The sequence below is a fragment of the Lacerta agilis genome, chromosome 2 (genome assembly GCF_009819535.1).
Source record: "Lacerta agilis isolate rLacAgi1 chromosome 2, rLacAgi1.pri, whole genome shotgun sequence".
Taxonomy (NCBI): domain Eukaryota; kingdom Metazoa; phylum Chordata; class Lepidosauria; order Squamata; family Lacertidae; genus Lacerta; species Lacerta agilis.
The window spans coordinates 78,220,715-78,246,339 of NC_046313.1; the positions used below are offsets into that span (position 1 = coordinate 78,220,715).

The 25,625-nt window shown below is 40.6% G+C and overlaps 1 protein-coding gene across 1 annotated transcript in view; it reads left to right on the forward strand.

Annotated features, from left to right (window-relative positions):
* Nucleotides 1–25,625, forward strand: part of CACNA2D3 (calcium voltage-gated channel auxiliary subunit alpha2delta 3) — a 487,051-nt gene that overhangs the window by 310,023 nt on the left and 151,403 nt on the right. Inside the window, exons 12-13 of the mRNA XM_033140932.1 lie at nucleotides 505–583; nucleotides 7,575–7,708. Of these exons, the coding sequence (XP_032996823.1) occupies nucleotides 505–583; nucleotides 7,575–7,708 (213 nt within the window). The remainder of the gene's footprint in view (nucleotides 1–504; nucleotides 584–7,574; nucleotides 7,709–25,625) is intronic.

Genomic DNA, 25,625 nt, shown 5'->3' on the forward strand with positions numbered 1-25,625 from the left:
CTCTTAGTTTGTGGAAAATGCTGAATTGTTTGTGTGTGTGTGTGTGTGTGTGTGTTATTACAAAAAGCAAGTGAGATATAATTTGGTTAAACAATGCCTGATTGGGGCATTGATGTCAATGAGTGAGTTTAGGGTATCAGCCAAATAAGATAACTCACTAAACTCACTCATTGACATCAATGGGAACTTTTCTTTCCAGTCCTCTTAGCTCTGCAGGGACCACAATTTTCTTTTTGTTCACAGGAAGGGAAGGTATAATTGAAGAAAAACCACCGACAAAGTCACCCTTTACGCATTAAGTGTGACATGTAGTTTGATGCTCAGAATAAAGTTCCCTTAAAAGCAGTGTAGCATTTCTGGTAGAATATGTTTAGGATATTAGATTGTATCTAATGTTACTGTATTGTATAACCAGTTTAGTACTCATTTATCAGTTTGGTTAAGGTGTTTCCTTTAAATACACTTCTATAGCAGAGAGACATTAATTTAGCATTGTATTTTCAGGTTCGCATATTCACCTACTTGATAGGAAGAGAAGCTGCCTTTGCTGATAACCTCAAGTGGATGGCTTGTGCCAACAAAGGTTTGTTAATTTTCCTTGCAAAATATGTTTATTTCCTCCTTCCATGGCGGCTGTTCTTTCTCCCTGTAAAATCCTCTCTGTTCTCATTTACGGTAACTCTTTGTTTGAAGGAAGACTGAACTGTGATCCCAATTATGGCATGCTAAAGGAGCACATCCCAGTATGGGTTCAGTTAACTCTATGGTCTCAAAATCTATGCACAAACCTGTATTTCACTACCCCACAGGTGGGTGCAAGAAGGTGATACTTTCAGACTATTTCTGCAGAATTAACTTGTAACCTTGTAAAGTGAACTAGAAGTGCTTCTAGAGGAAACAAATTCATCTGGTCACTATCCTTTATACCTACTGTAATGCATTCTGTGCAAGACTAGTACAGATGGCAGAAGCTCTTTCTAGTTGTAGTGAGAAAGCAGGAACTTTCCCAATCTACTCTGTGATACAGAAAACTGGCCCCTAGGAATAATTAAAGGTGCTGGATTTTCTTGAAGTTAAGCATAGCTTGGGTACTGAGGTTTAAGAGCACCTCTCCCTGCAGGAGACCCTCATTAAGATTACAATCCTATGCATATGTATGTGTGAACACAGTCAGTGGGACTAAATAAACATGCAAAGAATTGTTTGAATCTGCCCAATATATCTGGCTAATGCTTCCTTTTAGGAAGCAAGATTGTCAGGGAGAAATGGGACCTTTTCTGTTGAGGTTCCAGCTCTGTGGAACATCGTACCCTAACAGTTTTTGGAAGGCTGGCAAGAACTACCCTGTAGTTCATTGGAAGGCTGGCAAAAACTACCCTGCAGTTTTTGGAAGGCTGGCAAGATCCTTCCCCTTTCGATACATCTTTTAGGATGGATATTTGAAAGGTGTGTGCCTGTTCTGTTTCTCTTAGTCTTCAGAACATAATTTGCATTTTGTTTGTTTTAAGCTGGTGCTGTTTTAATAAATGTTTATGTTAATCTACCTTGAACATTGGGGAAATTGGAAATAAATGAAATCTAGCAGTTCTATAGTGTAGAATGAAATAATGTAGCAATGAATATGTTTGTTTTAAGCTGGTGCTGTTTTAATAAATGTTTATGTTAATCTACCTTGAACATTGGGGAAATTGGAAATAAATGAAATCTAGCAGTTCTATAGTGTAGAATGAAATAATGTAGCAATGAATATCTTACGGCAAAGATGAATGAAATTGTACAGTCGTAACTCTTGTTACATTCGCTGCGGGTTGTGAACGGCGCAGGTTACGAACACGGCAAACCCGGAAGTGTTTACTTCCAGGTTTCGCCGCACGTGCAGAAGCATGTGCAATATTGCCACGAATAGCACCCCGGAATGGATCGTGTCCGCAACCTGAGGTACCACTGTATTGTGTTCTATTACCATGAAAGAACACCAAACACCCTGTAACAGGATGTGAGCTTTCTTCTGTTCAGTTAGTAGACAGGGTTTGGGGCACAGATAATAGGTGGACTGCAGTGTCCTTTTCCCACTTGCGGATTTTGACCCTGAGGGTGTTGGAGGAATCAGCTACTTTCTGTATTACTCAGGAATGGAGCTTCTTTTTATCATATGTGCCAGCACTGAAGCAGACATGTCAGGTTGGTCATGGCCTAATCGCAGCGCAGTAATAGAAAGCTCTGGTGAAGCTACAATTCTTTCTGCCATCGCTTCATGTACTGAAGTTTTCCCACTTTTGTGTGTGTGCGCACCACATGACATTCTAATGATTCACTTGAAGTACATCCATTTAGTCATGGATTATTGCTTGTAACCGCTGTCTGTGCCCATCTGATGGAAATTACTCAATTTAAAGACTTGTCTTAATCAGCTAATATTGCTCTAGGATTTAGTCTTAGTCACTGTATAAGAATCCTTTGAAGCAAGTTTTTAAAAGACAGTTTCGTCAACAACAAAGTATGTCAGCTTTTCAGACAGTACATTACCCATGCTTCATAAAGATCTAACCGCAGCCATTCAGAAAGTAGGACCATGAGGACGTGGCTTCCTTCCTCTCTTCTAATTTGGCATGTACTAGCCCAGTCTCCAATAAATGGAAAAATAAAGAATTTTGTTAGTTGCCAAGAACAAATAGCATATATGGCTCTGCACCATATTTTTGTGGTCTTTGAAAGAATGCTCTTGTTATCCTAATGGTTTCTTTATCACTTCCTTTTTGACCTTATCCATGCTAAAAAGCCCCCAGATAAGTCTCCTTGCCAGTTTAGTGTGTAAACACTTAATGATTGTAGGAAGCACTTGGAAATATGTTAGAAGGTTGCTAAGCAAATGTTTCAGTATTTAATCTTGAGACCGAGTGAAGTAGTCCTGTCTAAGGTTTCCAGTACAATGTCTTATGAGACAATGCCCTAGAGCAGGGGCAGCCAAAGAGGTTTCCTGAAGATGTTGGCCATGCTGAGAGCAGCTGGATGCCAACAACTTATGGGGCACATCACATAAATTACCCATGCCTTGGAATATCCTGGGATGCATTTTAGGCATTTGATATATTAGCAGAAGGGGGTACAAGGGGTTGCTTTTTGACTTCTTCCAATCTCACACCACTCTGGTAACAACTAGATAGAGGAGTCATGTGAGTGGAACTAAAGCAGAAAAAACCACTATTCATTTAGATTGTCAACATTTCCTTTGCTTCACTGGTTAAACCAATAAGGTTTAGGGCAATTTGACAGCAGATACTCCACTGATTCTAATGATGCAACACATTTGGTCTCAACAAAACTAGTGTTTGATTTCTGCTCTGCTGTTAGATTAGATTTCACCAGATTCTCTTGATGCCTTGAATTGTTTTATCAATTTTGATTGTTACGTTGTCATTGTCTTTTATAGTTATTTTATGGTAGTGAGCCATCTTGGGGTCAAAAGGCAAGGTAGAAATCTTTCAACAAAATCTTCCAATAATCCTCTTTCTGTACCTGCATCTCTCTGGGAAATTTATTCCAAAGCTAAAAAGAAAAAAGGAATTAGTGTAAGTCAGCAGAATCTTTTATTGTCGGTTTCATTAACATCTCCATAAACCTTTGCTTAGAGTGTCAAGAGCAACATGAATTTATCTGCTACTCCATGTCTTGTTAATTGAACCCAATCCATATAGATGCTGCAGAAGCGTCACTAGCACAAGTTTCTTTCACTTACGGAATAGTAGGAGGGTATCTTTATCAGCTGAAGCACTGCTGGGTTCTTTTTTTGTGGGGTGGGAGAATGAAAGATAACATCAGCAAGAGAGGATTGAGACCTGGCAGTGCCTCTCTGCGGAGTCTCAGAAGGACTGCACTGCAGTCTGATTCTTGCATGCATGGGTAAGCCAAACCGTGTAGCTGTCATAGAGGTCATTGCCCCTAGAATCAATTTTCCTTGTGGTGATTTTCTCCTTGGAAGCACACAGCAGAGATGGAGGGTGTTTGAAAGATTTCCAGCCGACTTGATTGTGGATAGTGAAATCCTTTCTCTGGAACTGGATCACGGTGGAATTTCACACACTGAAGGAGACCACCACCAGCTCCCGCTCCTACCGCAGCATGTTTCTCCCTTACATAAGTAGGCCATACCTTGAGGGAGCATGGGCTTAATGAGGCAGAGCGACAGCCCATTTTAAATACATTAAAACAGTCAAGACCCCCAAACCGCGACAGAATAGCATATGAAAGTTTTCAACTATCTTCCTAGCAGTTTGTAGGAGAAGGGGCAAATTGTTACCAAGAGCTTCAGATGCACAAGTAACATTTTCCAAAGGTTTGGCTTGCCAAATTTTAAGGGATTCGGCCATGCCTCTCCCTCAACAGTCAATTACAACTGAAAGCTTGCCAGCTGTGAAAACAAAGGCATACTTCAATGTTTTAGTTAGCCACAAACAAAAGAGCCAGTATTAGGCGAGTCTTTAAGAAAATAGTCTACCTCACTATAGTAATTTGACAGTCCCTTCCCTTTAGTGTTAGTTTATTTAAATATTAATTGTACACCATGCGCCTCGCACTTTACATAACACTGATGAAAGAGGTTGAGAAAATTCATCAATACATCAGTCTGTGTGGGGACAAAATGGTGACAAGAGGCAGCTGAACCTGTGGGGTAACTAAAAGATTGGCTGTTTAGACCCACTGCTGTAGTATCCTAAATTGTGATGTTCTGCTTAGAATGGCTCACACATTTTAATGAAGGACAAAATGGCATGCTACCTGCATAAGTGTAACAAAAGCAGGCACTGACTTTTTTCTAGGGAAAAGTGGTTATGGGAGCACTTAGGTCTTTTTCTCACTGCTTTTCTGTTCCAAACTGTCCCCTGCCAGTTTACTGCCCTTCTTACTTATTTATTTACCGTATTTATTGGCAGCTCTAGATGTCCAGGCAACCTAAAACATAATACAAAAGTTAAAAGTAATGGTAGAAAAAAAGAAAAAACAAGAAAAAGTAACACAGCGTAGAAAATTAGACAGTTATTGTCTAGCATGGAAAAGGTGCCATGTGAGCTCTAGGGAGCTCTTTCAACAGCTGGCATGTCACCACTGAAAAGACCCTTTCACTTGTAGCAATCTGCTAAACCCACCAGGTGGGAAACTTGGATAAGGACCTCTGAGGTTCTTAAGGTCTAGATAGATACAGATGTGGAGAAATGATCCTTACACTTCAAGCTGGGTTTGGAAATTGACTGCATGCCAGTGAAGATGATGAAGTGTTTTACTCATATTTTCCCCTCCCCAGTTATCAATCTCACAGTTGTATTTTGAACTGTATTTCTGGACCTCTATCTGTTTTCCCACTTACAGCACATTACAGTAGACCAAGTGGGGGATTACTAGTACATAGGTGACTGAAACTAGGCTATTCCTTCCCAGGTAAGGCTGTACCAGGCATACCAGCTCAAGTGTACCCGATGGCAATCCAGGCAGTTTGTCTCCCCAGTGACAAAGATGGATCAATGAGCGCCCCCAGGCCATCAACCTGAATATGCAGTGCAGGGCTGGAAAAAAAAACTCCTAGTGATCACATGCCTATGGTAGGCAGCAGGGCTAGAGGCAAAAGTGGGCATAACAACAGGTGTTTATTTTACCTTTGAGCACCAGACTAGTTTCTACTTACACTCTCACACACCCCTCTCTATCTTCCATCCAGGCAAGCAAAAGTCATTATCAGAGTTCAAGGATACATTCCAGCCAGGCAAAAACACTCAAGGAGGGTGTGAAGCAAGGCTGGTGAGTGGTGTGGCCTGGGGAGAGGGGAATGTGGCTGGGGAGGGGCTGTGACCTGGGGAAGATGCCCATGGGGCAGAAAGAGAGGCCTAGAGGGCTGTGTTTAGCCTCTGGGCCTGAGGTTCCCTTTAGCAGGAGTGCAACCCCCTCTGGAACAGGTTGAACACCACTTACCTGGCAGGTGAACCACCCACTTACATTGCCTCTGCCTTGTATGGATTGAGCTTCAGTTTGCTGGCTCTCCTCCCGACCTTTACTGCATCCTGGCACTGACTTGGCACTCCCACTGCCCCACCTGTGGCTGGTGGAAATAAGTAGTGGAGTTGGGTGCCATCCACACATTTGCCTGCTTTGGTGCTTTTAAAGTGAAAGGGGGTATGTACCGGTAAATGGTTTAATAAACAAAAACAAATAAATTTTGCTCAAACCAGTGGATGACCTCATTCAGCATTTCAAGTACCCTTGCCCCTGTGTCAGTTCTCCGCTCCAGATCCTGCTCCTGAAGGTACTTCGCCTAGGAAAAATAACCATTGGGCTTTTTATTATTATTACATGTCTGTGCCTTGCTTGTAATATGTGTGGTTAGCCCTCAAGCTTCTTTGCTGTAATAATGTCTGCAAGTACTGTGCTGTGTCTTTTTTCACAGCTGTTCTTTTCTGTGCAGAGACTAATGTGATGCTCAAAATTGACAAAATCTCAGAACGTGAAATTTACAACACACACACACACACACACACACTGTGCCAGATATCAACAGATGCACATAATCTTGCATTTCCTTGTTAGTGAAATACACCAAAAAAGTCTTTAAAATATCAGCATGAGCAATTTTAACAGAGGACTGGGCCACTCAGAGCAGTGGAGCCACCCAACACATTCGAAACCTTGCCAACTTCTGGCTGGCACAGCAGAGAGGCTGAGATCAGGATCTTCTCCAGCAAATGGACTTGTTGGCTCTGCCCTGGAAAACCCCATTTGGTTACTCTGGTTACCACTGCTGCACTGGCTTCACAATAGCCCAGATCTGCAGTGGTCACAGCAGGGATTTTCATCATGGTTGAACCCCTCTGCCAGGGAAGGGATACAAGTTCCAACTGCCACTGTAGATTGGGGGTTGGGATTACTCCTAACATGCAATAAACTATGAGTCAGGATCACTTCCTAAGCCCAGTGATGCAGTCCACATAGTACTCTCAGTACATAAGAGTTATTTAGTTCCTTACTGGCTCAGTGGATAACTATGGACTGCACAGGCCACTGCAATGGGCAGAAGAAGAAATTATGGTGCTTGGAACTCTGTATTCTGGTGAAGAACCAGAATTGGATACAACCAGACATTTTTACAATACCAGCCTTACATTTGTGATGCTGGGGACTTAGAATGGGGTGGGGGTAGGCTCTAAAAAGTTAATAGATCCCTAGTATTTTTTTTAAAAAGCATTTACCTTTAAGAACAAACTTCTTCCACTTTCACTTTATCCTGAAGCTGAAAAATTGACTTGGAACCAAACAAATTAGGACAGGCTGTGCAACGGTGTATAACACTCTGAGGAATGGAACCTTTCAGGACTGACATATCATTTCACAGACTTGTGCTTTCACAAATTAATGCGTGACAAGGCTTCTTCAGAATTTTTTCCCTTCAAGTCCACCCCTCCCCCTCCCCCCATTTCTTTCGGCGCAAACAGAAGACAAGATGAGTGTAATTATTATGCATATTCTACACTCCCCTCTGTCTGCATGGCCTCATGTTTCTCTCTGTGTGTGTGTCTTTTGAACTTCCGCAGGGTTTTTCACTCAGATATCTACTCTAGCCGATGTTCAGGAAAACGTTATGGAATATCTCCATGTGCTTAGTCGACCCAAAGTGATCGATCAAGAGCACGACGTGGTATGGACTGAAGCCTATGTTGACAGCACTGTAAGTCTTCAAGAGGCAACGTTTAATACATCCTGTTTATTTGCAGAACACCCAAAGGAATTTGGTATTGTTCTCATATTGCATTTGACACTACATAGAATGTCCTGAGCTTTTGCTTCCTTGACACTGGATTGTGCATGAGCTGCTAAGATGGAGTTCAATTTACATTACATTACATTGAATTGACTAATTTCACCTGCAGCAGTTACTGGGAAGTCTTTCATTTGTAGAGAATGTAAGGCTTCATGTATTAAAGCCCAGTAAACAAAGCTGCCATTTTGCTTGTCAAGCACATAAAGTACAAATGTATGGCATAAGTATAAATCAGCTAATGCATATAAGACGCATACAACTGCAGTCAATACTAGGGATTTTTTAAAATTTAATTTAATTTATTAAATTTGTATGTGCAACGGCCACAAGACTTGCTTTATATCTGTATTTGTAGCATTTGGAAGCAGCCCAATCTGCTTTGGACCTGCTCTGGTCATTCTATTAATTAGTTTTTTGGGGTCTGAATCTGATCTGTTACATCCAAAACTCAGGAGTTTAGAATAGCTATAACATTTTTTTCTTTTCACATAAGTAGATGGAATTTGCAGGCAAATGAGCCCTCCCAGGGTGCAATAAGCATGTCAAATTTCACGCAGATCCATCCAGGGGGTTTTGTGCAGGGAACCCTTAAAATTATTTTTTTCAGCAAAGAAAAGATCTGTAATGTTTTAATTTCGTGATAGACTTGAATGCAAATTGCATGCTTGGTCATGCTTTTGGAGGGGATGAAGCCTACCAATTTTCAAAAAGATAGATCTGGTGGTTCTGCAAAGCAAGACTTTAGCACGATAGAGAATAGAAATCATGTTCCCTCCCAAATTTTATTTGTGGACAATCAGATTGAAAACTGGACAAAAGGGAAGTGCCCCTAGATAAAGCTCAAACAAATAGGTTGCACATTTAAGGTTTTTTTGGGGGAGGGGGGAATGAGACCACAGAGCAACTTGGAAGTTATGGGTTCCCTGATCCACCTTGAGATACATTGTTAATGGTGCAATCTGGCCTGAGGAATGTGAGATCAGGACCCCAATCACCCCAATTCCTCTTGTTATTTGGGGTGCACACATTGCTGACACATACCCCTAGTCAATACCAGTAGGTCAAGTTACAAGGTTATAGTTCCAATGCTATAAAGCAGAGGTAGGTAACTTGTTAATTACTAACAAGGATACCAGGTATGTGAATGGCTCCTAATCTACATATTTTACCTACACGCAATAAACTAATTCTGCATACCATTTTCATGAATGTGGCAGATGTTAAGCTAAATCTGGTGGATATGTGATAGATCTAATCCAAAATTGCGCACTCCTAATTTGAGGTTGGGGTTGGTGGAAAATGGAGAGGGGGCATTTCCAGTTAAATCCCAACCAAAAAAAGGGAGGCAACAACTTCAAGGTGAGTTTGGAAAACATATTCTGAAGATATGTGTACATAGAAGCTGGTATGCTCAGGATTCCATCAGGAAACCTTGCAGAAATGCCTTGGGAGTTTTTAGTATGTGAACAATATGTTTAAGAATGTACTATTACATTTTTAAAAGGGAGATGCCTTTCATGTTGAAGTTGAGTAAATACCCTTTCTCCTTTTAGTGTATGCCTATAAGCATGATTGGTAGAAAATATTAGAACCGGTATTGTTTTCCAATGACAATATAACCTTTTATTTTGTGTTTGTTTCGTTTTCACGTGTTTTTTATGGTAAGTAGTAGATCATTTTGATTGTTTGTAGAACTTACTTGCAATTATTTTAGAAACAATACATTTCTAAACAGGGATAACATATGGTGGGATCTCTTTATATAAACATAGCTATCACACACACTTGTAGCTTAGTTGTGAGTAGTGTCTAACATTTGTTCTAATTGCCTATACAGATTTTCTATAGTTCTTTTCTGTTTTTTAACCTCCACCAGAACTATACAAATATCAGAAATCTCACCAGGTGAGCTCAATCTCACTTTTTGCAAATGTTAAACATATAAATGAATGTGAGATTTATTAGCTTTGTGCAAATTTATATGAGAACTAACATTACCTCTGTCTGGAAACATTGTTAGCATCTACGTTCATTACTGTGCTAAAGGAAATGTACAACTTTAAACTGTGTTATTCTGACAAATCTATGACAATGGATAGATTTTAATATACTTCGTCATTTGAATCAGGGTTAAATTGTGGATTTCCAATCTTGATCTCATATTCTCTAGTCCTCCTTTTTGTGGTCTCTGGTTTTTGTGTTGTCTTTTTGGATATTAAAGGGATAATAATTGACAGCTCTGGTTCCGTATTGCTAATTGCAGTTTCCTGGCAGAAATCTTTAGTTGATATTTGTTCAGACATTATAACAGGATAATTAGGCCCATTATGTAAAGTCCATTATTGAGTCTCACATGATCAACTGTCTGGCATATGGTGAGGACCTGATAAGGAGGAATCTTTCCCCACAGGCCCATTTTCTTCCCTCTGTCTTAATAAGGGAGTTTTAAAGTGGGTGGTGAAGAAAGGAGAATCTTACAGTTCCTCAAGAGTAGGAAGAAGCATTAATAAATTCCACCTACTTGCATTGTGCAGGAGTACAATTATATTGTGGTTTTTGTATGCATAGACTACCTGGCACCTCCAGCTAAACGCGACAGGCAGCAGGTAACGTGAAAGACATCTACCTGGAGAGCTGCTGCCAGTTGAGGCAGATGAGACTAGGCTAGGTGGACAAATAGTTCAACTGCTATAAAAGCAGCTTCTTCTTAGTGTTGCCAGTCAAGTTTTTCTTTACCTTGGCTTGGAGACAAATATCAGAATTTCTTAATGAGTCACCTGAAAGCATAGGTCCACTACCTTCCACTTTCTCTGCTGTGGATCATAATCCAAGCAAAGGAAGAATCCCTGTTTTACTTCCGCTCTATCCTCAAAAGACTTCCCGAAAGCACTTCCTCCTTCTCACAGGATAACCTCTCCACACCTGGAACATCTGAAACATTAAAACCAGTCAGGTATTCTCACAGTTAATAATTATGGTGCTGGAAACAGTATCTTTCAGCCAACAAATCCCTGGGTGAAAAGGGATCTTTTCATATAGTATTCCTCCTGAATGTTAATAATGAGGGAGACAAGCACATCTCTCCAGGAAGAGCATGCTACAAACAGGGAGCCACCACCAAGAAGACCCTGTCATGGGCCAGCACCAACAAGGCAGCCCCCTGTGGTGACACCACGTGTGAGAGGGAGAGAGGGAAAATACTGCCCTCAACACTTTTCACTCTCTGCCACTGCCCTTCCCATCTTGACAGCAAGCAAAGAGAAGTGGGGAAGGTGTTTTGGGCTGGTGGGGAGCTCTAAGCTGGTTATTATTTTGGTTTCTCCATAGGTTCAACTGATATTTACTGGCTGCGTTTCCTAGGTAAATTATTATTATTTCCTATTTTTAAAAGACATCTGAAAGCAGCCCTGTTAGGGAAGTTTTTAATATTTAATGCTGTATTGTTTTAACACTTGATTGGGAGCCACCCAGAGTGGCTGGGGAAACTCAGCCAGATGGGCAGGGTACAAATAAATTATTATTATTATTATTATTATTATTATTATTATTATTATTATTATTATTAGAATTTTTGATGATAGAAGCATTGCCTTCTGCGAGTCCAACATATCAACTATACTATTGGGGCTGTTTGTGCAACTTATGCAAGCTGGTCTTACACAATATAGGACAGTGGCTTTGCGATATATACAGTCTTGTCTTTGTGCAAGTCTCCCTCTTTTGTAATGTTAGTCACATCTGAGCATCTCCAATTGCAATACCATTTTTCATACTCTCTTGAGCTACCTTTAAACCTGATTTCTTCAAGTAACATTGGAATTATGATGAGCTCACTTATCATCTGTCTTTCACAGCAACATTTGGTGTGGTCATCAATAAATGCTTGCCTTCGTGTGGGAAGGAAAATAGCTGATAATGTTCTTTTGATTGCACCTCTCACTTGAGTTAAGGCCCTGAGAGTGTTATTTTGTGTCTGGGAGCCAAATGGTTAGTTGTGTGAAATTGCTGTGCACATCAGCTGTCCTTGATTCTTCTATCTCACCATATGGATGCAGTATCTGTCAGTTGAAGGCTAACTGGAACTTTATAACCTAAGCACTTAGTAACTGCCCACAAAACTGCTGATAGAGTGGTAGAGGCTCTGCTGTATGCTGAAAGCCCTAGCCAAGTTTAGTACTTGCAGGGAGGACTGCAATTCCTCTGCCAGTCATTGGTGGACTGCTGATCAGACTTGTTAAAAGACAGTTTCCAGTTTTAGAATCAGTTTTTATCATGTTTGCTTTCCCGTTTCTTAGTGTAATTATGTATGTATGTATGTATGTATGTATGTATGTATGTATTTAATATACAGCCCTTCATCCGAAGATCTCAGGGCAGTTCACAAAATAAAAATACAGGATAAAAGCACAAAATAAATAGTTAAAAATAAAACAATAATGCCTCCTCCCACAAACACATTTAAAAGGCCATATAATATTAAGGCTTGGTTGAAGAGGAATGTTTTTGCCTGGTGCATAAAGATGTATAATGAAGGCGCTGGAAGAACCTCTCTAGGGAGAGCATTCTACAGACGGGGAGCCACTGCAGAAAAGGCCTGCCACCCTCCGGACTTCTCATGGAGGAGGCACACAAAGAAGGACCTCAGATGATGAATGCAGAGTCTAGATCGGTTTATATAGGGAGAGGTGGAGAGGTGGTCCTTCAGTCACTGCGGCCCTGAGCTGTTTAAGGCTTTCTAGATCAAAATCAGCTCTTTGAATTGGGCCTAGAGAAGCTAATTGGCAGCCAGTGCAGTCAGGCCAGGATTGGTGTAATATGATCAAACGGTCTTGCCCCGGTGACCAACCGGGGCACCAAATTCTGCACCAGCTGAAGTTTCCAAACATTCTTCAGAGGCAGCCCTATGTTTGTTTGATAAAGATTGCAATGCAGTGCAGCTAAACTGCTTTCTTTGGCAAACTCCATTTATAGGGAGGAGTTCATTGCCACTCTCCTCTAATCGTTCTGTCAGCACAAGCATTTCTGCTTGCCAGATGGCATGGTCCTCCTCCCCTTCACACTATTCTGGGGGTTCTCCTGACCCTCATATTTGGGGGTGGGACACAGAAAGAGGAGGAAGGAAAGCCCCATTGCTAGAGGGAGCCCTTGAGCTGTCTTCTGTGTGTGCACCTGGCTGGTTGAATCCGGGCAATACTTTATTTCCTGCATACAGTATTTGTATTTCTATTTTTTTTTAATTGTCTTCAAATTCAAGATCACTAGATTGTGACCAAGACTCCAAATTGCTCTACCTTGACATCAACATATTATCACTGTAATACAACTTCAATATATTTTCAAGTGGATTATTGTGGAATTAGTTATATTTCCATTATTTACAAAAGCTAAGATTAATTTCAGTGAAGGGAAAACTCAGAAAACCCAAAGTTGCAATTTCCAGCGGGGTGGGGTGGGGGAATGACCTGGAGTCCGGAGTGAACAAGGAGGTTCCCTAGTTTGCAGATGGCACAAATTGTTCTAGATAATAAAATCGCAATCAGATTTTGAACTGCTCCATAAGGATCCCTTTAAACTGGGTGACTGGGCAACAGAATGGCTGATAAGATCCAATGTAGGTAATTGCAAAGTGCCACACACATAAAGTCCCAAATACTGTACACATAAACATTGCTGAGGTTTAAATTGACTGTACCCAGGAAAGAGATATTGGGGTCTCTGTGGAACACTCACCCAAAAGTAGGCAATGGGGGGAGGAATAAAAAGAAGAAAAGTTCAGCACTGGGAATTATTAGCATTAGGGATTTTTATGGTAAGTACACAATCCATTCACCCATAGGTGGAAAACTAGCTATTGAACTCAGTACAAACCCGTCTTGCCCTTTCACTCCGCAACATGCATGGGTTGTTTTGAGGGAATGGGGAGCTTCTATGTCTTTTCCTTATCCCCATCAAACAACCCTTCTTCCCCTTTTGCTCCAGCTCTCCCTTTACAAATGTGGTTGGAAGTTATCCTTGCACAGTTGTTCACTCAGCTTTTGGCGAAATCATTCACCACTACAATAGAGGAGCCCAGAGGTAGCCAAGGAATAGCATATATACCTCTGCTATTTTTGTGCTCTTTGGAAACACCCATTCTATACATTCAAAGCACATGGCTTCCACAAAAGAATCCTAGGAACTTTAGCTTATCCCTCACTATTCTTAAGAAACTACAATTCATATAATGGGTTTTTTTGCGGGGGGAGGGGGGAAGCTATGGACATTAACTGTGTGTTAGCTCTTATTTAAATGTAAGGTACACCTGTGTCCTAAGTCTCCTTGTCGGGTTCAATGAATGCACACTTGGCAAATGTAGGTAGTGCTTGGAAATATGTTAGAGGGTAGCCCAGTGTGGGGTCTTCAGCACAATATATTCTGGGACCATGACTTACAGTAGAGGTATCGAATGCTGGGCCCTCCAGATGTCATCTCTAACCATCGGTCATGATGACTGGGACTGATGGGAGTTGGAGAACAGCAACAATGGGAGGCATTGTGTTGGCTACTCCTGGGTAGACCTTCAAATGAGCTCTAGCCCATATTTGCCTATCTTTGGTGAAGCTCGTTGGGGATTTTCTGCCACTTGTCATTGCCACTGATGTCTTGCCATCCCTGCTACTTCATCCATAGGTCCTCTTTATACCAAGGAGAAGAACAGTTTCTGGCTCAATTCAGACCATGGTGTTGGTAAGAGTGGCTCACAGTTTGCCCCTATGGATGAACTGCATCTAGTAGGACAGGATTTCCCCCTTTTAGACTTAGGCAGAGATTTTATGAGCTTATGTCAAATCACCTTTCCTCAGCATTATATATAAAAGAGCCATGTCTTATCAGGTTTTAGGAAGAAATCAAACTAATTTTGCACTCTCTTTCTCCCAGATGATAGTCCCAAAGACGGCATTTTGTTAATTGAGCTATTATCATAAGTGAATATAATTAGCATTTTCAGCACAGTAAAAGGAGCCCAGGGTCTCTTATTTCTAGTGCTCATTATGGATTGCTGCTCTGAAAGCCCATTGCAATATTTCACAGTTAGTTTGAAATGCTCTTACATGACTACGGCAAGTAAATATTAGCAATTACTGTGAATGCAAATTATAGTAAAAAAACGTTTATAAGAGGAAGTGTATTTGTGAATCAGTTATTTATGCAGGGAATAATGAAATTTATTTTGTGCCTGTTCTACAAGTATCTCACAAAATCAAAATAGCTTTAAACATCATAATTTGTGGTAGCACATGCTATCAGTCTTTTGTACTTTTCTTTTCAGACATAGATTTCTTACTTGAACTTCTACTATTTCCCCCTTACATTGTTTTGCTGTAGGTAGAATGACAAAAGACTAGTTGACTATCAAACACTGGATAGTTCTCCATATAGGTAACCTCTGTGGATACCTTACTTGCTAAAAATGAAAACTCTGTTTGTCATGGCATGTCCATCATTGTAGAAACCACCTCTCAACACTTTTTATGAGTGCTACTTTAATTTATTTATTTATTTATTTATTTATAGGCCCATAGAGCTGTAGAGTTGGAATGTTTCGCTTTCTTCACAAAAGTGACCCAAACGACGTACAAACATAGTATAAAAGTGAATTATAACAAACAAAACCAATAAAAGCCCAATAAATACAGCTATACAGATAAATGACAGGTCTTATATATATATTGCCACAGATACCTGAAACCCTTTAAATTAAGGGCAAATGCCTGGGTAAAAAGAAAAGTTTTGCCTGGTGCTTAAGCATTATTTAGCCAATCAGATTTGGCTGTGTGCAGACTTGACTGAAAGCAAATAAAACTTAGCCAGTGCTAAGTTCTGTTTAGAAGCTACAAAACAAGAAACTTAGGAGTGCTCTCTACTGATGTAAGGCATATTTTTATGGTCCTGCTGCTGAACTGAAGCTGATTTTAGATCTTAGGCAGACTCGTGCAGCTGGGCATTCAGATAATCTGGCCCAAAGCGTTTAAAACCAAAACCAGCACTTCAAATTGGGCCCAGAAACAGAATATGTATAATATGCTCTGATAGTTTAGTTTCTATAAGAGTTCTTATTTGTGCATTCTGTACCAACTGGTGACCCTGAAGCATCATTACAGGCAGCCTCCAATGGAGCCAGGATTAGAGTCATCTAGCTGTGCGATAACCAGAGCATGTGTCACTGAGGCACTGTCCTCTTTCTCCAGATAGTGTGGCTGCTGACAAACCAGTCAAATATGGCGAAAGGCACTCCTGCACACTTCTGAAGTTCAGAATAAGCCTTTGTAAAATCTTCCAAAAATGTACATTTTTCAAGACTAACCTAGCTCCAGAGTTCTAACTGTCGCATCCAAACATCCTGCTTTTTCAACAAGTGAATTTGCTTCATTTATGACTGTTTCGTTAAAGGCAAACTATAGAACTGTTCGTGACACCCATTGCATTAAATGACCATTTTTTTAAAAAAAAATCCTAAAGTAGCAATTGGCAGAAACATAATGAACCCTTCCAATCTTGACTGAACTTGAGCTCAAAGTGCAGTGAGCAGTGGTATGTTTTTTTAATCATAGATGCGCAGCCAAGATGACCTGTTCTTAGCAGCTGGATGTTAATAAGAACAAGCATGTACATGCGGCTTCAGTGGAAGTCTAGGGGCTGTGATGACTTCCAAATGGTTAAGGAAGCTGTCGAGTTGCTCGGCTCAATAAAACCACTTCTTATAAAATAAAAGCACTTGAAAGAGAGCAGATGAGGAGATGGACAAGCTAATGTAAAGATGGCCACTTAATGCTTCCATTCCCACATTGACACCTGATTTCTAAGACATTTTACAATATCACGAATAAACTGCATTATGCACATCTAGTCTTTTACCTGGAATCTTTGATTCTTGAAACAAACTCCTTTGTATTTGATAAATTACATGTTTGCTTTTGTCTTAGTGCTAGACCTGGAAGTTCTTAGGGCAATTTTCAGCGATTATATTAGCTGCAAGAGTATTATATCATTGAGCTAATTGCTGGTTGTCAAAACTGCTACGGAGGGGAAAGGGTGTTATTAAATGGCAGTATTTATTTTTAATTAGTTAAACTTTGCATTGCAGGCATCATGGTGCACTGTATTTGTAAAATAAAATAGCACAGACAATAAAAGATGTTCAAACCATCAAAACAAAGTAAATAATAATAATCCCTGCACACCTAAAGAAGACCATAAAAAAACAAAACTATCCGGGCACGTGGATTGTGGAATGCCATCTGCATTATATGGCACTGAGAAAACTGATTATGTTGGACCTCTATTTCGTAGCAGATGGGTTCATTAAATTTAATAGCCTCTAGAGCTTTTAGAAACAGTGTTAAAAACATGTGGAACATGCTGTGACACTTCACTTCTAGCCCCAGAGTCATTATAATTCTGGCACAGACTATAAATATTAAAGTACTTTATTTCAATTGAAACAAATGACTACTCTAATTATTTTTGTTCATGTACAGTAACTTCAGAAGTGTCGAAGGCTGCCATTGTTTCAATTTTCCTGCAGCATCCCACTTTTTGTTTAAGGACATTCTTGCTGAACTTTAGATCCATCTCCCATATTAGATTCAATTCCAATTTGTTATTTGACTTGCATGCAACATCAGAAACTAAAAGGCCATCATCTGGGTTAAAGAAAATTAGCCATTTTCCCTTCTGTGGTGGCGAGGAAACCAACAAAAGTGCTAAGTTTTATCTAGAAAACCGTATCTGAAGCACGTAGAGATGTTTCTGTTGGTTCTTGCCTGCCCTTCCATAGAGTATAGCATGGACTTTCAGCAATGGTGCACAAAGATAACTCAGGTCTTGCATTTTAATCTATTACTGTTATCTATAGGTAGTAAGGCCAAGGTGTTAGCCAACTTCAGAAACAGTCCTCCAATTGGTATTGCTTGTCATTTTCTCTTATGTTGTTCATTGGGCAGGATTTTTATCATTAATTAATTGGCAATTACTTGTCTTCTGCACATATATTAAGACAACAATGCAGTGAACAGGCCAAACATAAACCCAAGTTCTCAAATTTTAAGGAGAGAGGAAAGTATTTCTTATCTATACAACTCTTGGCAGTGTGCTCTTTCACTTTCAATCCATTTCCTCATTTTCCTCATCACCTACCCCAGGTTCATTTTTCCGCCTTCTTCTTTCACGTACTGTATCTGTGGTTCTTTCTTCAAAACTTTTGAGACCTGGTCTGCTCTGGTCATCAACTTACAAATCCCCGCAGTCACGTTTCCCCCTTCTTCCCACGCTACAAAAGGGAGGGATGTTGAGGTTGTTCTTGTGTGATTAGCACATTCTTTTAAAATGTATTTTGGCAGCTCCAGTGTGGCTTAGTTTCATTATATCTAAGCCCTGGCATGAGCTGACATTTCAAACTCCGTCTTTGATTAAAAAAGAGCTAAAGAAATCCAGACCTTTCAAATGGCTAAGTGAATGTGTTCTACTGTTGCTGGAGGTGTTGAAGGGTCTAATGACATCAAATTCATAAAACAGTGCCAAAAATGAGAAATTGCTGGATTACTCCATGTAGTCAACCTACTGTACATTCTAATTGCCCTCTAACCTAGACCCAGTCCACATGAGGAGTGTGGGGGTTTTTTGGTGGTAGTATGCTTCTTGCTTTCTCGTGAATCATGACTCATTCACCAACTTGCAGTTATCCCACTACTTCTGCTACTTTATTCTGGGATTTTTCAGATTTATTTTATGTGCAACAAACATGTTACATTATAACTATTATTGGTGGGAGTGCCTTCCATCCTCCAGAACTACATCCCCACCCACCCCCCTTCACCTTTCTTTAGGAATGAATCTGTGGGGAGGAAGTCTGAGCCTCCATGACTGATCATCATATTTTTGGGTGGTGGTGCTGAGTCTCAATAAGCACCTGCACAGATGTATTTCATTTGAAAGCCCATTCCCCCAAACTTTCACTTTTCACAAGGGTGAGGGAGGAGTGCTGTGATTGTTCTCCATCTCCCTCCTCCTTTTCACAGGACTTCTTTTCAATGCACCCTGTGTGTGCAGTCATTCTCTGTGATCAGAAATAAACAAAGGTGTGGCGCAGTGTGGTGTGGTGTGACAAAGAAATACAATACACTACATGCGACTTAAGAATCACCCACTTTTTTATTTCACATCCCAAGGGAGATAAAGGGGTTGCATTCACATATAATACTAAACCAAACCATGGTTTAGTGTGAACGTTCATGCATCCAGGGAGGTGCCCATAGCCGCTTTGTTCATCCTGGTCCTTTTAGCTCAATGCAGCATGGCAGCTCCTGGACCTTGGCTCTATATCAATCTCTGTCCCCTTTAATCACAAGCTGTAGCCAAGGTTTGTTCTGAACTACAACTCATCGCTAAGGAGGAAAGAGCTTTATAACAAGCCTGGGTTTGAATGACACAGTAAGCCAATCCTGGGCTTAGCTCAGTGATGGCCAAACTTGGCCCTCCAGCTGTTTTTGGACTACAACTCCCATCATCCCTAGCTAACAGGGCCAGTGGTCAGGGATGATGGGAATTGTAGTCCCCAAACAGCTGCTGGCTTAGCTGCTCTGCTGAAAAGTCCAGGAAGGAGCAAAGCAGGCACAGGGAGTCAGCAGGCTAGTATGATCCTAGGAAGGCATAGTTGGTTTTACCATGTTGTGCAAACATGTATTCTTTACAGTGTGACCCCCTGATCTGCATTTGCATTAGCGAAACATACCAGTACAGAAGTACCTCATAAACGAAAGAACCTTGAGTGTGGATTGCACCCTAGTGACTTTAGAATTTACAGGATAACTGCTTATAAGAGAATCTTGTGCTGCATCTTTGGGGATGCTCTTCATAGTGCTCAGTGGTTTGTCTCTTTAACTCGCAGTCTTCTGCTATGGAATATTATCTCTATAAATCACAGGCAGCAGGCTTGGTGTTCAGTTTTGATTTACCAGAATATCCCAATGGGAACTCTTCTCTACACATGTCTTCCACACCTGTGTGCTGGAGATATAGCAGGGCAAGGAATTTTTCAACTTGTCATTGATGTACAACCCTTTTCTCTGAGAGGACAAAGAATGCTTTTAGATTTTTCAGACCTGTTTTCACTGGAAATTTAGTTGCGCCTGTCAGGATCCAAACCTGAAAATCAAAAGGCAACAAATCATTAAATGAAGGAAGAATTTATTTCTGCATTTCTCATGTATTAGATCAAACGAGAAAAAACACACTAATGTGTAATAATAAATAAATAAATAAATAAATAAACAAACAAACTTTATGCAAAATTCTCATTTTTGAAAATGCACTAATGGTGGAAGGTGGAAACATTCCAATTATTCCCTTGGGCTGGTTTCTGTAGTTTCCAGTCAGCCTACAGTTTCTATATGTCTATTACAGAGTTGCTTGTAGTATGGAAAAAGAACAAAGTATGTATCCCTTTGCAAAACTATAATCATTCTACAGAGTATCTCCCTGAAATGGCCCAGAGCAGCTAATTCATAAGCTGTAGCTTTAAAAACTAGTAGTGAAATGTGTTAACTTCAGACTTACTAACAGATGGTGTGCACCGTCCATTGCTCAGAGTAAAGCTATTGATCAATAAACTGATCGTACTGCCATCAGTTCCTGTTGGCGACACTAGACATAATTGAACTTTTCACAAACGAATTGGAAAAGTATTGGAAAATACAGATGAAAAACTATGATTGAGGCAGATGCAACATTCCAGAAGAATAGCCATACTAGTCTTTTAAAGTAAACTCAAACACAGATCCTGTCTGTGGCACCATAAAAGTTAATGAAAGGATTGTGTCATGAGCTTTGGTAGGTTACATTCTCCTTTATCAGAGGCACCCTTTTGTTCCAGTTGTGCCAGACTGCAATCCTGTGCAAACTTACCTAGAAGTACTCTCAAATAGAAACAATGGGACTTACATCTAAGTGAATATGCATAGGATTGAACTGGATGATACTTTACTAGGTTTGTATTATGGCAATGGAGTGGAATGTTGCTGTTCTGGGGTCCCAGGCGCAAGTCTCTTTCCTTTCAATTGTTGTCACTATACTCACATGGTGCATTACTATGTAAAGCATTTGTTTGCACAATAATCCATAAACCATAAAATACTAGATCTGGAGGTTGGCTACATGCTGTGTGTTGCTATCTTTACCAGAGAATATATGTTCATCAAATCTTAAAAAGTTATTTTTAAAAAGCAACAATTGAGATTTATTTACTCCCCCCCCCCTCACCACCACTACAAATAGTCCACTCAGGATATAAATAACACCCAAATAGGGCTAGAGGTCTGTCCCTTGACTACCCATTCTGAGATTCCAGCTGCGGGGGAGGGGGAGATTTGGGAACATGAGGGTGGTGGGGGGGGGAATGTTTGTAATCCAGTGGCGGAGCTTCATGCTCCAGCACTGGGGGTGGAGAGCAGGTGGGGGCGTGGCTGGCACACATCCTGGGGGGCGTGGTGCCCAGTGCGGGGGGGGGCAGCCACGATGGCACCCCACTGGGATCATGGTGCCGGGGGCGATGCGCTCCTCCCGCTCCACTCTTCCTCTGCTAGTGGTGTAATCTTCTCTTACTTTATTCAGGGTTCACTGTAGAAGATCTACCATGGAAGCATAATCTAAGGTGAATAAACCAAATTAATACATTTATATTATCCATCAATGTAACAGTTTGATAGATGGCCTAATAGAAGAAGTATACAATGATAATGACAAAAAAGCTCCATTATTAAAATTTCCCACAGTCCCAATTATTACTCCTCTTTCAATATCAGCACCAAGGTATGTTTCCTGCTGTTACTTTCCAGAGGAACTTCTTGTCCATGTATTTACTGATAAAGCCTGAAAACCACATCCTCCCCTGTTTCCCAAAGCAGTGACAGAAAAAGAGTTACATGCAAAAGCAGAAACTCTGAGACAATTAACAAAAGCACACCATCACCTGACAGAATGTATCCACTTAACAACACAGAAATTAGGATGCCCCTCATAATCAGGGGTCCCCAAACCAAGGTCTGTGGGCTGGATACAGCCCGAGGGACTCAGTTATCCGACCCGCAGCAACCCCCACCCCACCCGCTCTTACCGGCGCGGCGCGGCACGGCTGCCCACTTCCGGGTCGGCGGAGCACCGGAAATAGTTTGTGCGCATGCGCAAGCATCATTTCCGGTGCACTTCCGGGTCTGAGGAGACCTGTGCGCACGTGTCATTCCTTTTTCTAATTTGTCACAAACTAGAAAATAAATGTGTGTGTGTGTGTGTGTGTGTGTGTTCCATACACTTACGTGATCTGTCGATGCCCCTTTCCATTTCGTGCCAGAGTATTCCTGTGTGAGAAATGATAGCCCTGCTGTTGTGTTTCACCTTCCCATCAATTTTCATAAATACCTCGTTTAAAAATGATTAGGCTTGGCACTAATTAAAATTATGCTTTCTGCCTTGCAAGCATCTTTGCACGGCAGCCAATAAGTGCTAAGAGCAAGGGTAGTGGCAAGAGAGGGGGGAAAGCCATAGCTATGCCCTGTAATTTCTATCGGAAGCTTATTGAAGGTGGGATATAATGGTGAATTTAACTAAAATGACTGGAAAGTGACATCAATTTGCAATACATGCCATCTGCAATGTGTGTGTGTGTGTGTGTGTGTGTGTGTGTGTGTGTATATATATATATATATATACGTATATGCATATATGCATGTCTTCTTTTTTTCTTATTCTTGCCCATTCATTTATTTTTGGATATTCATATGGGATGTGAAATACTTCCACCATATGAGTTTAAATCAATTATATTAAGCTAGGGGAGGGGACTAGCTCCCATCCTGGTTATCTTAACCTTTTCTTACAGATATATATATATATACACACACACAGAGAGAGACACAAATTTAATTTTCTGCTTTCATGTGAGTTTGAATAGTAACATTCCTTCAGCCATTCGTTCAAGGGATACATTTCCAGTTGTGGAAAATACAAAATCTTCTTCCAAATACCGGTACATGCTCACTGAAGGTGGCCTACCATACTTGCTGCAAAATCTGGTGAAAATCCACTGGTGGCCTGCATTGTTTCCGAATTCAGGAGCCATTTATTTCCCCATTTCAGAATTCTTAATTTGTTTTATTTATTACTATCGATGTTCTGGGCCATCTTCTGTGACAGGCAGGACCAGAGACCACAGTGAGCAGAGGAATTAATTCAAATCTTACTATTTATTTGCTTAATTTACACCCCACCCTTCCTCCCCCAGGAGCTCAGCAGACAGATATACCATTTGAAACAAAAGCAAAATAAAAATATTCTAAGCAGAGTATGACGTCCCCCCCAAAAAAAACGATTATCCTACAATTTAAAATATCTAAAATCAGTTACAGTTAAAAACATTCAAAAAGCAGTTAAACCAGTTTAAAAACAGTCTTCCACCCAATGATATTTTACTTCGGTGCAGTAGGCTAGCTTCTACACACATAATCCCCCATTCCTTACAAGCAAGAGGCATTATCAGAGTTGCAAGACAAGTTTGGTCTGGTGAGGGATGTGGCCTGAGAACAGTTCCAAGGGCCAGAGAGAGTCGGGGGGGGGGTAGAGATGCCTGGTGGGCCACAGCTGGCTCTGGGCCTGAGTATCTCCACTCTTGCTGTTGTGGCCGTTTTCTGTCCTATCTACCCAGTAGGTAGACAGGCAGGAAATGACTCCCCCTTTGCTGTCAAGTTGTGGAGGAGGGCTAATAACAAAGTCAGCCTAGTATGACTTGATAAGGCACAGCCTCTTCTTTGCTCTGCCAAGAGTAGAAGTAGTAGAATGGGACAGTAGCAATATAAACCTACAAAACCCAATGAAATGCAAATTCTGCTGGATGGCCGTGCTTCACTTCATATCCTGTTTTGGAAAGTGCAAGCTACAAAGTTCACTCTTAAATGCCAACAAAATGGAATGTCTCCCCCATTCCCAATTGCAGAAGTGGTTTGGCATTGCTTGGCTCCATTCAACAAGGCATATGTTTCACAATGCTGATAAAATCTTACATACGTATGAATATCCAACGATTCCTGAATGGGAGAGGAGTTTGGGGGAGGCTGTTTACACCAGTTCCTCCCTTCCTTAGTCTCCCGTTCCAAACTTTTTCTCAAGAATCATTGGAGACAACCCACGACTATATAAAAAAACTATAATTACATTTATACAGTGATGAAAAGGCAAATAAAAGATAAGCCAATAATAAAAACACCATCAATTCAAATGAGACGTAGGTCTTAAAAGAAAGTTTTAAAAACTTGTGCACAACAAAAATCAAACGTAAGTTAGCAATCCAAGCTAAACCGAGATTCTTTTTTTTCAGGGCATAGAAAGCACTGTTGTAAAACGGGATACCTCCTGCAAAAGATTATCTGTCTCTTATAACACTGGAGCTAGGGGTCATCTTCGGAAGCTCAGAGGTGGAAGATTCAAGACAAACTGAACTGCGCTGCACAGTTAAACTAAGAGAAATTGCAGGCATATACGCTGAACCCCTGTCCCTGGAGCCTTATCCCCCCCCCCCAAAGAAGGAGACATGACACCAGTGTATGGGTTCAAATTAGGCCACACCTTTGTTGAATTTCAGATGTAGGAAACTTGGCCTAGGCCTTGGAAGGTATCCCTCTCACATATCAACCCACATATCAACTGGCACATCTCTCTCTCTCTCTCTCTCTCTCTCTATCTCTCTCTCTCTCTCTCACACACACACACACACACACACCCCTACAGAGCACCCTACTTCCTGTAGGTATAGAGTGGTAGATAATTTAAAAACATTCTGTAAACATAAAAAAAATTTTTTCTCAGATTTTAACAAATGACAATAAAAAAAGGAAAGTGTGTGCTAGGTGTGTTGGAAAGGTATTTATTATCATGCTAATTGTTTTGTAATTCAATTTCATAACATAGTTTAATGCCACAAATGCAATGAAAAAGAGGAACCATGAATAAATTAGCCACTAAAGTACAGGACCAGAGCCAGATTGAGGCCCTTCCTGTGTTGTAATTATTGAATATCCTCCAACAATGAAAAGTGATCTTTGGTGATTTCTCATCTGAGCTGTTTTTATATTCCCCAATGCTCAAAACAGCCAGCTTTGTCTTTTCTTCCTTAAATATTTGTCTTGCAATTTACTTGGACCGCAGTCCTAGGCATCCTTCCTAGTAAGTCTCATTGAACTCAGTGGGACCTCCAAGTGGACATTGTTTTCAACTGGCCTATATTCTGCCTTGTAAAACATTAGCAAAATATATATAATAAACATGATAACATGTGCAAGACATAGAAAGGGATTGAAACTGAATCATGATTATTTGCACTTTATTTAAGTAAGATACTAATGTGAACCTGAATTTAAAATGCTTAATTAAAAATGCTGGCATTGAAAAGACAAACAGGCAAAGGTATGAGGAAGAGGGGGGAAAAACATTTCCATTAGATGCAAGAAAAAGAACTGTTACACTCTGCTTTTGAGGATTAGAAAGCTTGAGGAGCCTTTTCTTTTGCTCAACACTTGTCTTGGCAGAGCCTGAAGAAACCACTGGAGTCAATAGTACCCACTGGGTTTTGCAGAGATAAGTAATTTGTATGCTCTGCTGTAAAGGGTCAGCCAAGAACCCTTGCTTCTACTGTTATGAAAATTGTTTGTTTCCTGTGGCCTCTCAGGAGGGAAAGTGTCAGTCAAAGCAGCACAAGTAATTTCAAAGAAAATCCTAACCAGGTCTAATGTGAGTCGTTCAT